This window comes from Carex rostrata, chromosome 12 (genome assembly GCF_964058835.1).
Source record: "Carex rostrata chromosome 12, lpCarRost1.2, whole genome shotgun sequence".
In the NCBI taxonomy this organism is placed as follows: Eukaryota; Viridiplantae; Streptophyta; class Magnoliopsida; order Poales; family Cyperaceae; genus Carex; species Carex rostrata.
This window is the reverse complement of record NC_135929.1, coordinates 2140345-2154329: the sequence shown is the minus strand read 5'-3', so window position 1 is coordinate 2154329 and position 13985 is coordinate 2140345. Positions and strand designations below refer to the sequence as shown.

Here is a 13985-nt window from a genome sequence, read left to right as displayed (position 1 = left end):
TTAATTATAAATTAAATTAAAAATAACATAAAGAAAATAAAATTACCTCAATCGAAAACCGGTCGATCTGACTGTCAGAGCTCCGTAAGGAATCCGAAAAGCAAAAAGTTCCTAAAACAATTCTAAATCATTTTAGAATTAATCAAAATTATTTCAGAATTAATAAAATTATTTTAGAATTACAAAAACTTTTAAATTTATTCTGCACCATTTTTTATTTTTTTCAATTAATATGACAATATTCAGAATTTAAATAATTTCAAATTAAATAGTTACATATTTAAATAATTACAAATTAAATACTTCTAAATTAAAATTACAAATAAATTAAATTTAAATTATAAATAAATGAAATTAAAATTATAAATTAATGAAATTAAAATTATAAATTACTTAAATTTAATATAAATAAATTAAATTATAAATAATAAATTAATTAAATTAAAACTTACTGTGAGAGAGAGAGCTGATGATATGAAAGCGAACCGTAAACACTCTGCGAATTTATAACGAAATTTAATGCATTTCCGGAAAAAAAAAATTCCGGAAATTTCGCTTGGTTCCGTAAAAAAATTTTCCGGATTCCCATTTCCGGAAATTTTTTTTCCGGAAACAGAGATCCTATCCGAAGGAATTTTTTCCGGAAATGGGGCCTGTTTCCGGAAAAAAATTTTACGGAAAGGGTAAAATTCGAATTGCACTGCTCAAGCGGTTAGTTTTTGAAATTTAATATTAAATTTGGATATTAATAAAAAATTCGGCATAGGACCTATAAATAACAAACAAATAATATGAGGCGCTCTTACTATCCACCTCAATTGAGCATCTAAGCACAAAAAATAATTAGTTAATAATCCAAAATCTCAGATATGTTATTGATGATGGCAAATCTCCGTAACTTCAATGTACATTTTTTTTTGTTTCCTTGTTTCTATTATTAAAAAGGAAGAAGGGTATGTAAGTAGAGTCTAGAGATGGTGAGCTGAATCAATTCTCTTTAAAAATATATATATATATATATAGTATAACAATGATTATGAAACTTGCAATGAAGCTTCCCTCTTTGGACAATCCATAGAAAAAGCCATTTATAAAAAAGTGCTATGACATGCATGTGGGAGACTTGAATTACTATACTTGAGAAAAATATAATGCATTGGTCAAGGTCAAGGCAAGTAGGTAACTACAGGAACAGTGTTGCATGTTCAAAGGACTTGTAAATTAAAAGGTTAAATTTTAGATATGATCTTATCATCTACAATGGATGGGTGTGTATAGAGAGGGATATTTTAAAAAAAAAAAATAAAGTTTAGAAGTCAAGCCATCAAGTTATCTAAAATATCTATTTTTATAATAATTTTTTTATCTTAATTTCAAATGAAGACAGGTGCTTTTTTTGTTTCAAAAAAAGAAAGGTGAAAAGCTTACCTATATTTCATTGATAAAAAGAGAGAGATGTAATAGAAATACATCCAATTGATTTATAAATCAATTTAAGAATATATAATTTTGAGATATCTCTGAACTCTTCGTGAAATTGTTTCTAGCATATTCAACTAATAAACTCGTAAAAAAAGCACATACAATTAGCTGAGATCTATATATTGTAAATTTGAAATCTAATAAATCCAAAATGTGGGTCTTTTGATAGGTTTAATCTTCATCAACTAGAAAACATGATTTGCTAACTCCTAACATTTAGAAGTCGTGCCAAACTTGTACGCTGGAAACTTTTTTTTTTTTATTCCGATCTATAAGGGAACTTAGCTAGAATATTTATCAGAAGTAGGTAAAATAAATTTACTGATACTGATACTGGTTGTGAAGTATTGTAAATTAACTAATTTAGAGCGTGAATTGTTCAGAAATAACATTATTTTTATCAAAAAATTATAACATTTCATTTATACATAAATATAAACATGATTTTTAAAACTGTCTATCCTTTATTTAATCACTCCGCCACTCAAGAAATTAAATATGATCTTTGAAATATTTTTCTTTTTCTTTTTTCTTTTTTGTCCTCTACGTTGGTGGCTTAATTTCCAAGGTTATATCTTAAAAAAAAAAATGAAGAATCAACTAAGATTAAGTGGAATTGAACGCCCACAAATTTTGCCTGATTTCCCAAAGAGGAAGCTTCTTTTTCCTCTAAACCTTTCCAGACTTCCTTACCAGAACAAAAAAATAACGGATCTGAACTAATCCTCTCCAGTAGTTAATTCTCCCTTATCAGTTATCAACAGTCTTAATTTGTTACGTACGTACCCTTTGCACTGTTATTTTAATTATTAGTTCTTGCAAAGCGAATAATTAATTCCAGAGACTTTAAATATATGTATCAATGTACAGGAAACAGATTATTGAAATCCAATCACATAGTTAGCTGTAAATTAAAGCCATCATATAGGTAATTAATTAATATCCCAATTTTTTGGTGTTTTTGAATAATGGGAAAACATGAAAGGGAATTCTGAATTTATGAAGGGAATTAATGCACTGGATGGGTACCAATAGCTCTGTGGTTTTGTTAGCACTGGAGATGAAAACAAGTAAATGTATTAGTTGTTAATTTGTTATCCATATAGTGGCAGTGCAAATTGAAGTGTGGAACCTGCCAATCACATGCTTATAAACAGCTCTTTATATTATTCTAATATTCTTTGAACCGGGAATTTGGGATTGGCTTTTAACACCTCTGCCTGGCCATTTTCCTTGACCCTTGACCATTGACAACCGAAGGAAGAAGAACAATTTTAAATATATGTAATCATTAATCAATGATTATTTTATAATTTTATACAGATAAAAAACTTCAAATAAATTTTAATCTATATAAAATTCTTATTTACAAGAACATTGTATAAAATTTGAAATTTTAAAAGTATACAAAATTTACACTTAATTCTATGTAAAATTCATAACAGATGAATCAATCGCCTGCCTGCGCGCAAAAATACTTCTGTTCACGGTTTGCAAACCTCTAGTTTTATGAGATGGTACTAAATACATGTAACATTTCCAATTGTTATTAAGATTTATTTTTTATGGCAAAACATTTTTTTTGAAAAACCTCTAGTTTTATGAGATGGTACTATATATATATATATATATATATATATATAGAGGTGGGCTACGGTGAGTTGCGAAGTAAAACGCATTTCTACTTCACGCCGTATTTTTATTTTGAAAGTCCAAATGACTGATCCGAACCGTTAGATGTTTAATCCATATTGAAATGTGCTTGGAGACCAAATTTTACATTTTTTGGATTTTTTTTTTTGCTATTTATTAAGCATTTTTGAAAATTGCTGTTTTGCTGTGAACAGTAAAAAACAGTAAAATTTTCTGGACCATCAGATCAGCGACTTTCAAAATTGCTTAATAAATAGTAAAAAAATTCCAAAAAATGTAAAATTTGGTCTTCAAGCACATTTCAATATGGAGAACAAGATGAACGGTTCGGATTGACGTTTTGAACTTTAAAATCACAAAATATGAGCGTGAAGTAAAATAGTCGCTTTACTTCGCAACTCACCGTAGCCTAGCTCTCTCTCTCTCTCTCTATATATATATATAACATTTTTATAGGACAGTAAGATATAGATTTGAAGAGGAGAATGCGGCTATGTAATATGCATATTAATTACACCATGGTCAGAGTTATAGAGTATGGACATATCTTTATTTTTAAGATTCAACAACTGATATAAACTGCTCGACATGATCTTCAAATAAAATTGTATCTGCAGACCAAATTTTACATTTCTTAGAGTTTTTTGTTTTTGTACTATTTTGTTAGATAGATACAAAATTACTTAATTTGAAAATTATGAACCATTTAAAATCACTTCTTTTCTTTTTCCTTTTTTTTTTTAAATTATGAACCATTCAAAAGCAATTTGAAAATCTCGACGGTTTGGATATAATTAAATTTTCCAAACATTGTGGATATTTTTAGTATTTTTTATTTAATTATGGATATTGATAAAAAAAATCAGAGTACATTGTCACACACACATACGTTATGAAATTAGCAATGATTCGGATTGATTATTTGAAATTTAAAAATATAAATATAAATCTATATTACAGATCAATCCATAATATGCATATTATTATAACCTGTGACGAGTATAACCTAAGTGAAAACAAAATTTGCATAATCTCAATTAATTAGCTAGGAGTTTGGCTAGGATAACATTAGTGTCATTTCAATCTATATAACACATACTCTAAAACCTATCAAATCAACTTCAAATGGTGAATCCAAACCGTTCAAACCGATCTACTTCATTAGTTGTGTGTTTACATGCAAAATGAAGTCAAGCGGTCAAATATGTGAGTTTTTAAGTTAATTTTAATACATTAATTTTTCAATATTTTTACCGCTTGATTTGATACTAAAATAACTTGAAAATATAAAAAATTTGTATGTAAACGCATCACTCATAATGTAAATCGGTTTGAACGGTTTGAATTAGTCGTTCAAAGTCGATTTGATAGGTTATAGAGTTGATGTTATATAGGCTGAAATGACACTGATATTAACAAAGACTAGACTGCATCTCACTGTTTCATCTCAAAGCAAATTTCTCCAGTAGCTACTGAAATAGAGAACAAAGATATATGGAGCATGGAGTATGGACTGATCTGATGACGTGTCATTGATCTTAGCCGCCTCATAATTGTAGGGATAAACTATGCTATCAATTATAATTTATAAAAGAAAAATAAAATATTACACCACAAATCCACAATGCATTTAAAGGCTTGACAGTGATGAGTCTTGATCACAACAACATTTGGCATTGACATGTTGACCTAATTAGCCATATTATTTATTCTTGCATGTGGTCCTATTGTGCGTCGGCTATGTCCTCTATGATTGCGTCGACTATTTTTTTTCTTTTTTTGCCAAATAAATACTATTTTTATTCACATCAATATTTGAATAATTAATTAACATAGATTTCAAAACTGTCCATAGAGGAACGACTAATTTTGGTTTTTGATGGTTGCGGAACGATTAATTTTGATCGAGTATAGAACTGAATTTAGTCACCGTTCTCAATTTTCAGAAACAAGAGACTGTGGTTTAGGGTTTATTCATCTATACTATGAATTTATATATCAGTCCATCCGCGGACATTTACTTGGATCAAATTTTATATTTTTTAAAACATCTTTTACTATGATAAAAAGTCACTAGTTTTTTATAATTAAGTAATTTTCTATCTATCTAAAATAATTTAAAAAAATTATAAAAAATATAATTTAATTTTCATGTACATTTTCAGAAATATTAATTATTTAAATTTTAAAAACAAGAATATAAATTTATGAAATCCTAACAAAATTAGTTATCAGTAGCTTGTGGTTCAAAAATATCTGGCAAACTCATGAAATCTTAACAGAAATATTTTCCCGCAAGTCACATAATCATAAAATGTATGGGTCATGGGTGTCCATTAAATGCACATAAAAACAACATTAAATGCACATAAAAACAACGGATGCATTGTTATTGGATAGATGCATGCATGAACATGATAATATTTCTACACAGCATTAATAGACGAAATAAAATTAGTTTTATTTATTTTTTTTGTCTTTTTTCTATATAGTACAAGCTCACAGTCGTGCATATCCTTCTCATACACCTTTGAAATTAGATCTCCAATTCAACCATATCCTTGTTGGAAGTTTATTATTTTAATTTGATTATGTTGCATGCATGAATAACAAAATATTGCAATTGGAGCCTATCTCTGATTGTACTTAATAAAAAAATAAACAATTATTGGTTCTTGCAGTTGGATAGCGTAATGAAGTACCTACCATAATTAAACAATTAGACAATTCAAAATATCTTTGAAATTTGTGCATCTATATAAATAAAAATGGAAAATTTTCAGTGTGGCCATGCAAACTTTTAAAATAGCCAATTTATCAATCAAAATACTATAATATCCAACATCCCCATACAAATTTAATATTCTTTCCTTTATCTCCATTTAACTATTTTAGAAACTAAATTGACCACAATGCCCTCTAATTTTAAATGAAGGTGTTCATTGATCTCCTCTTCCTCCTTCTTCCCTCTTCCCTCTTCCCTTCCTCTCTATACTTTACGCTCCTATTAACTCAGTATCTCCAAACAAAAAAAATTGAGGATGTTTGTTTGAGAGGAACAAGTTGATAAACAAGCTGCACTATCCAAGCAAAGTAGCCACCTACTCTCAACTAGGGGTGAGTAAATTGCTCACAACTCGCTCATTTATCAACTCGCTCATTTACTTAATGAGCGAGCATGAGCATGCCCCAACTCGTTCATAACTCGCTCATTAAGAATTTACTTAATGAGCTGATTGTACCAAAAATGAAAAGGCATTTCCTGGCTGAGAGAACCGTCCAAGGGCGGATCTAAGGCTTAGCGCATCTCCAATCCAGCAATTAGAATTAATTGCTAAATAGCAATTAGAATTAATTGCTAAATAGCAATTATGAAAATTTTAGCAATCCATCTGCTGCATTGTTGTAATTAAATTAAATTGCTTCATATGTCCACAGCAGCGTATCTTTCTTTTTATTTGGAAAGAGAGCATTAAGAAAGATTTTGAGCCAATCAATTAGACAGTGTGTCATTAAACAATAATTGTTTTTAAAGCAAATTTGCTAATTTAAAAACTGTCGTACATCATAGCAATTGTATTAGCAATTGACACATCAAATTAGCAATCCTAAAACAATTACCATTGTAGATGCTTTTAGCCACTTTTGGCTAAGCCGCCCCTATGATTGCAAAAATTTTATTATGCGTATAGGAATTTAATTGAATTTTATTTTTTTTAAACTTTTTATATAATCTAGCCACCCTCAATAAAAATGATAAATGTTTAGTTACAGTATAGTGGTTAAAGCTCTATTTTATGATTGAGAGGTCTTGGGTTCAAATCTCACTCACTATAATTGTACATTTTAATTTTTAGCCACCCTTATCAAAATTTTCTAGTTCCGCCCTTGGAACCATCTGATCTAAATCATACGCTACATGCTTAAATATATCCGACCCGTTATGGCCTGGTATTTTCAGAATTTTTTATTAATACCCTAAAAAAAATGATTTTAATGAATATGCCCTCGATTTTTTTTAAAGTACCCTAACCGCCCCTGTGTGTGGGGGGGGCGGCAAAATCTCATCACCAGATCGCCCCCCACAGGAGTGGTCACCTAGCAAAATAGTTTTTTTTCCCTCTCCTGCCCACTTCAAATTCATTCCAACATCAGAGCAAAGGCAAAGAGAAAGAGAAAGGTGATTTCGGGTGATTTTTTTGGCGACTACATATTTTTTAAATACTTTTAAATTACCCTTTAATTACTTTTTAAATTGTTAGAAATTATTATTTAGAATCAACTGATTATCGAGGATATTTTGTAATTGTAATTCCATTATCGAGGATATTTTGTTATTTAAAATAACCTAAATTTATCCTGAAAAGTCCAATCCCGGGTTGACGCGGAACCCTCCTGGAATATAAGTCCATTATCGGAATATTCATCTCAAATTGATTGTACACACTTCTCCATAACCCCTCATATGTTATAGGATACTTGACAAAGAAATGTTTATTACTCCCCCCCCCCCCCCCCGCCCCACTTTGTGTGTCAATCTGTGTAACCTATTTTATGTCACACCGGTTAGGGTTTACACCAGTCTTTTCATATACTTGTTGCTTAAGTTCCACAAATGTGGTATTTTCATTAACCTCGAAGCCAAAGGCAGCATATTTCGTGTATTGTGCGCCCGCACACCGAGTTAGCTTGCTGCCCACATATAGTGCAATTAACATTTTTCCTTGACAAACTACATTTAAAAAGTAATTAAATAACTATTACAGAATAATCGGTTGATTCTAAATAATAATTCCTAACAATTTAAAAAGTAATTAAAGGGTAATTAAAAAATAAAAATAGAAAACCTGTAGTCACCAAAAGAATTGTCTGAAATCGCCTTTCTCTTTCTCTTTCGCTTTTTTCTTTGCCTTTGCCCTGATATTGGAATGAATTTGGAGTGGATAGGAGAGAGAGAGAGAAAAAAAAAAAGCATTTTATAGTGGTTCTATAGCTAACCGACCCTTTCGGGAGTGGCCAGGTTTTGCTAGGTGACCGCTCCTGTGGGGGGCGGTCTGGTGCTGAGATTTGACCGCCTCCTACAAGGACGGTTAGAGTAATTTCTTAAAAAAAAAATTTGAGGGCATATTCATTAAAATTATTTTTTTAGGGTATTAATAAAAAAATCGGTAATATTTTGAACAAATAATTAATTTCGGCCCAACTTGGGTGTGGGATTCCTTTCTCGCAGGATAGATGTCAATTGAGCCGAGCTACACTGGGCTTTTTACGAAAAAGTTTAAAATATGCGCAAATCCGAACTATGCTTACCATTTCTTGTGGCCTACCATCCCTTCGGTTCTTCATAGGAGAAGGTTATTTATTTTTTTCATTTTTATCATACGAACCGATTTGTTGCCTAGTTCTCTGTATGCTCCATTGAATAGAGCTACGTTGCATTTAATCGCCACTTTGTTTATAATGAATCCAGACAGTTAGTGCCTCAATTGAACCCATATTTTGAGATTTGTAGTCAGTGTTTCAAGTTTGGTTGTTTATTCTATAACAGTAATGAAAATGATCTCTGGACATGCTGAAACTCCGTGTTTGCAATAAATTACTATTGCATCGAAAAAATGCTATTCCCTTATTTGATGATAAAATAACATAACGATGTTATCTAGCAATCAATTTCAAATTTAACAATCCTTCTGACATATCTTCATTTGGAATTCACATCTGACGGCTGACACAGGATCAATATTTAATAGTTTGTTATAAATTTTGCATGAAAATATCATGCGCGTTCTGATCCGAATCAGACAATTAAGATCACGTACCATACAGTCGCTCGGCCGTACTGTGTGGTACGCGAATGTGAATTGTCTTGTTTCTAGTTTTTTAGCACTGCTATACAATTTGATTGTTTGAAATCAGAATCCGAATGTGCATAGTTGATGTCACAGAATTATGCAAATAAGGTTTAATTGATGCAAAATTGGGTTGCTGATACTCATCTGTATTACCAAAGAAATATTAGTTTATTAAATTGGTTATATTTGAGTTTGTTTCAAAAGAGGATTGTTTTTCATCAAACAACTATGATTAGATCATTGCTCTTTTGACAGCTCCTGGAATAGGACCCACACTGAAAAAGTTTAAATAATACAAGAATAGTGAGGAACCAATGTCGTAAGCATCCTGTTCTTCACAAAACCCTCTCACCATGCTCTCTTCTAAAACCCAAAAACCTAGTTCGATGGAAACTCTTTCTGGTCTCCCCTCCTCCCGCAGGAGGTCTCATCTAAGACAGTGCTTACTGGTATGGGATATTGGATTATTTGTGAATTAAGTTTGCTTCGTGGACATTTCTCTAGATTTATCTCCCTTCCAGCTCCAACATCCAACCTATTTGTGACAAAAAATAAAAGAGGCTTAGAGTTAATCACTAAACCTTTAATTAATTAAACAGTATTTTTTTTTTCTTCCATAGAAAGGTGGAGATTAAGATGTTAATATTTACCAGTAGAAAAATGGCTCTGTGGTTTCGCTGTTGAACCACAAGTCATAGTACAAATGCAAATTGTGGCCATATCGGTGGCGTGGATCAATCTGTGTGAGAATTGTTTACAATTAGAAAATCTGTCTAACAAATCAAGCACACTAACGTAGAGAACAATTAATAACATTATATAAATTCAAGGGTAAATTTGCTAACCGCTTCGAGCCAGTGCTGATGATCCTTTGACAAGCCTTTTCCAATCTAATAAAACATATCAGAGAAAATATTAAGTACAAGTGTACAACAATACAAAGGGGCAAAGTAGTTGCAGTTTCATCAATGTTTTGTGATTAATTACCTTAACTACCCTTGTGCGAGTGCGGGCCCACCTAGACACTGCAGTCTCTTGCTTCTCCGCATTGAAAAATGAAACTGAACTATTCTTCAGAGATGCAAAATCAAGTGCTTTCCACCTGGAATTGTTCATCCACAAATAATTAATTGTAATGAATATCAGAAAGAAAAAATAATACATTCTTGACCCCTTTTATATGCATATTATCTCCTACAAACTTTACTGGTTAGGACAGTGAAATATGTACCATAGTTCTTCAACTATAGCTGCACAATCAGCCAGGTGTCGTCTGGTGCGGTAACTCTTATACACCTTCTGAATCGTTGTTGCGGCATTATTAAGCTCACAAAAAGGCCTTGGCGAAATGAACTCCAACAAGTACATCTCTGGGTTCAAGCTCATACCCTGGTCAATTTTTAATGAAATCATCGAATCGGGTTTGTTTAGACCAATCGGCTTGTCAGACCCGGTATCAGTGGAGGCGTCGGACTGCCTATTGTTAAAGTTAAGTGATCTCTCTTGTATTGTGGTACCAAATGGCTTCTCAGATGCAGGAGAGGTAGCCATGGCTGAATTGCTTGTTTTGGGATAATATGTCGGTTTTTCTTTCGTCTCTATGGTAAGAGATAGCAGGGTTCTCTCTGCAAAACGAAAAGAGGGAAAAGAAGTGATGGGTTAGATGCTAGTAATCAAATTGACTACAATTCAGCAAAGTTTTTAGTTGTTTTCAAATAAAAATCATGTGAATTTACTCAAAGATTTTAAATTTGAATCAGAGGAGGCACCAATTGCAACTGTACAAAACCCAGAAAAACAAAAATAAATTTTTTTGAAGTATACCAAGAGAGAAAGTGCCCAGGATTAAAAAGCTCCTCCTCTCATACCATACCTCTCTTTCGATTCCCAAGAGAGAGAAATCAGCAACCTTTCAAAGTAGAGAAGAGAAAAGAGGGCTTAAAAATTGCCTCAAAAACCAAAATTTGCAGAGATTATTGGCTTAAGAGGCAACGACGTGATAAAACAAACCATTCGATACCTCTCTTATATAAGCAACCCAACTACCCAAGTTGCAAATGGCCCCCTCCAAAAAAACCAACACCAGTTAGCACCTTGTTTGGATGGAGAGTAGAGAGAGGAAGGGAATGGAAAGGAACACAAAATTTCTCTTGAATCATGTAGGTTAAAGGTTTAATTTTATATTATGATAATTAATAGAATCGGTTTTCTTTTTAAATTAGAGTGTAACGGATGGAAATAAATTTTATTACAAATATTTAAAAAAAAATGACACAAATGTCCAATTCTATATCTTACATATATAATTTTCATACAAGATTTATTTTTCAAACCTACAACAGTCACCGAATTTCTTATTAACCTCCTAAATTTTAATCAACCAAACAAAAAATAAGACGGAAATGAAAGTTAAATTTATTTTCTCTCATTAATCATCCAAACACGAAGAGGTTAAATATGTTAATATTCCTTTCTATTTCATTCCATTCCATTCCCTTCTATTCTTTATCTCTCATTCCTTCCTCTACTCTCCATCCAAACAAGGTGTTAGCGCGGTTGACACCAATTCGTACCCTCTGTAGTCTGCATTAACGGAATGTTCGTTAATAAATCTGGACCGTCCGATTGAGATCCGCACTAATATTAAAAGGTCTCGTGAGTCAGTCGGATTGGCTCCGATTTGATCAGACGAGCAAGATGCATTAAACTAAAAAATTTTGAAGAGGCGCAAAGTGGGACTAGGTCACAAGGGACTTCTCTAGAGTTCTCTATCACACTGGCACACAACAATCTAACCAGGGTTACCAGGGATTGAAAGGCAAATTTGTCACATATCAGACACTAAGAGTATCTACATCCCTGAAACTGGATTAGACACTGTCACGTCAGATTAGAAACTCTAATAGTTTCAGGGATGTGGGAGAGTTTCTTATTTAGAAACTATGCAGAAAAGTTTATTATTAAGAAACTGTTTATAAATTCTATGTTGGCCAAATGATTGGCTCAAATTATTATTTTTTTTTAATTTGTTGCTGATGTGGCTTAATAGAAACTCTAAAATGAGTTTCAAGGATGTAATATCATAATTTATTTAGAAATCATTTTGAGTTTTAGGAATGTAGATGCTCTAGGAATTAAGATATGTTACCCGATACTTTATATATTGCTCTGTACTTAATTATATTAGGTATTGATACGCATCCGATATATCAAGTGACATGTCGCCTTACGTCACTAATCTCGTACCCCCAATGCGCATATGCCTCCGATACTTCCCTTTAAAAGAAGTCGAATATGAAATATAACAGCATTTGGGAAAGTGAAAAAGAAAAATTAAGACTCATTTTATTTTCCTTACACAAAAACATATATAGAGAGAGAGATAGATTGACAACCGTTGTCAAATTTTCAAAAGAGAGAGAGAGGTAAGATCAAAATGATAATTCATGTGTCATTGTCATACTAATTCAATTTTATAATTTTCAAAGTTCAAACAATCAATCCAAATTATTCAGTGTGATATCTATATTAAAATGTGCTTGAAAATCAAATTTTACATTTTTTTTGGTTATTTCTTTATTATTTATTTTTATTATTTATTAAAATCAGTGATTTTCAAATAATTTTAATAATAATAAATAAATAAAAAATATATATAAAATTTGGTCTCCAAGCACATTTTCATATAGAAATTACATTTAACAGTTTAGATTGACTATTTGGACTTGAAAATTATAAAACTAATTTATAGCACCAAGACTCAGAAACTGCCACTTTAATTCAGCCAACCTCTATTATATATATATATAGGCAGTGGCTAATTTGCTGCCGGCCTTTTTTTATTTTGTGATGTCCAAACAATAAATCCAAACCGTTAGATGTTTAATCTATACTATAATCTACTTGGACACCAAATTTTACATTTTTTTGAATTTGTTTACTATTTATTAAGCTGGTTTGAAAACCGTTAAAACAACGATTTTCAAACCAGCTTAATCAATAGTAAAAAAATTCCAAAAAATATAAAATTTGGTCTCCAAGTAGATTTTAATATAGATTAAATATCTAACGGTTTGGATTTATTATTTGGACATCACAAAATAAATAAAAAGTCCGGCAGCACCTTGGGCAGAAATGCTACCGGCAGCAAATTAGCCGGTCTCTCTCTCTCTATATATATATATATATATAATTATATAAAGACATTGATACTTCAAATTTTCCATCGTCTTAATATCTTATTAAATTGTTTTTTTTTGTTGTTAACAATTTAAATATGATAATTTTGATATACAATTAAACATGTACGGAGTAACTTATTTAAAAGAACGAATGATCTAGCTTGTTTAGTTAGCTCATGGAGCAATTTTTTTTAAAGTTATGTTTTTAGCATTATTTTTTGAGTGAGTCTATGGTACTATACATATTACGATTTGTTACTGTGCTACGGCTCTATATTCGAGTTTTTAAATCCTAACGGTCGATCCGAACCGTTCATCTTGTTCTCCATATTAATATGTATTTGGAGACCAAATTTTACATTTTTTGAAATTTTTTTACTATTTTTTTAGATTTATTGAAAATCACTGTTTTTGGATGGTCCAGAATTTTCTGATCAAGTGATTTTCTAAATATCTAAAAAAATAGTAAAAAATTTTTCAAAAAATGTAAAATTTGGTCTCCAAACACATATTAATATGGAGAACAAGATGAACGGTTCGGATCGACCGTTAGGATTTTAAAAAGTCGAATATTGAGCCGTATTACGGTAACAACCTGTGATATGCATAGTACCATAGACTGACTCTTATTTTTTTTTTTCAATAAAGATCATCTTTAATAATTTAACAAACAAAATTAAATGAGCACAGACTTTTAGAATAACTTAACAAAAAGATCATCTTTTGCTTCAAGCTCCATGCACATTCATGGTTCCATAAGATGTGTAAATGGCAGAGGAACTATCGCAGACATCTACAAAGAATGATTGATTATCGG

The 13985-nt window shown here is 31.2% G+C and overlaps 2 protein-coding genes across 4 annotated transcripts in view; both read right to left on the bottom strand.

Moving 5' to 3' along the window:
- Nucleotides 1-10993, bottom strand: part of LOC144562660 (IQ domain-containing protein IQM1-like) — a 28771-nt gene extending 17778 nt beyond the window's left edge. Inside the window, exon 1 of one of the 2 annotated variants that reach the window (XM_078311880.1) lies at nucleotides 10897-10993. The gene's annotated coding sequence lies outside the window, so the exon portion shown is untranslated. The remainder of the gene's footprint in view (nucleotides 1-10896) is intronic. The other variant, XM_078311879.1, reaches the window with a different exon arrangement.
- Nucleotides 9133-10989, bottom strand: LOC144562661 (IQ domain-containing protein IQM1-like). Of its 2 annotated transcripts, none has more exons than XM_078311881.1 (6): nucleotides 10861-10989; nucleotides 10219-10612; nucleotides 9975-10089; nucleotides 9833-9877; nucleotides 9638-9726; nucleotides 9133-9522 (listed from the first exon to the last, which is right to left on the bottom strand). In XM_078311881.1, exons 2-6 carry the CDS (start codon nucleotides 10536-10538, stop codon nucleotides 9366-9368), a joined length of 726 nt encoding a protein of 241 aa, XP_078168007.1. In that variant the 5' UTR covers nucleotides 10539-10612; nucleotides 10861-10989; the 3' UTR covers nucleotides 9133-9365. The 2 variants fall into 2 exon arrangements, with proteins under 2 accessions (XP_078168007.1, XP_078168008.1); XM_078311882.1 differs by having other exon boundaries at nucleotides 10812-10954.
- Nucleotides 10994-13985: the final 2992 nt, after the last annotated feature.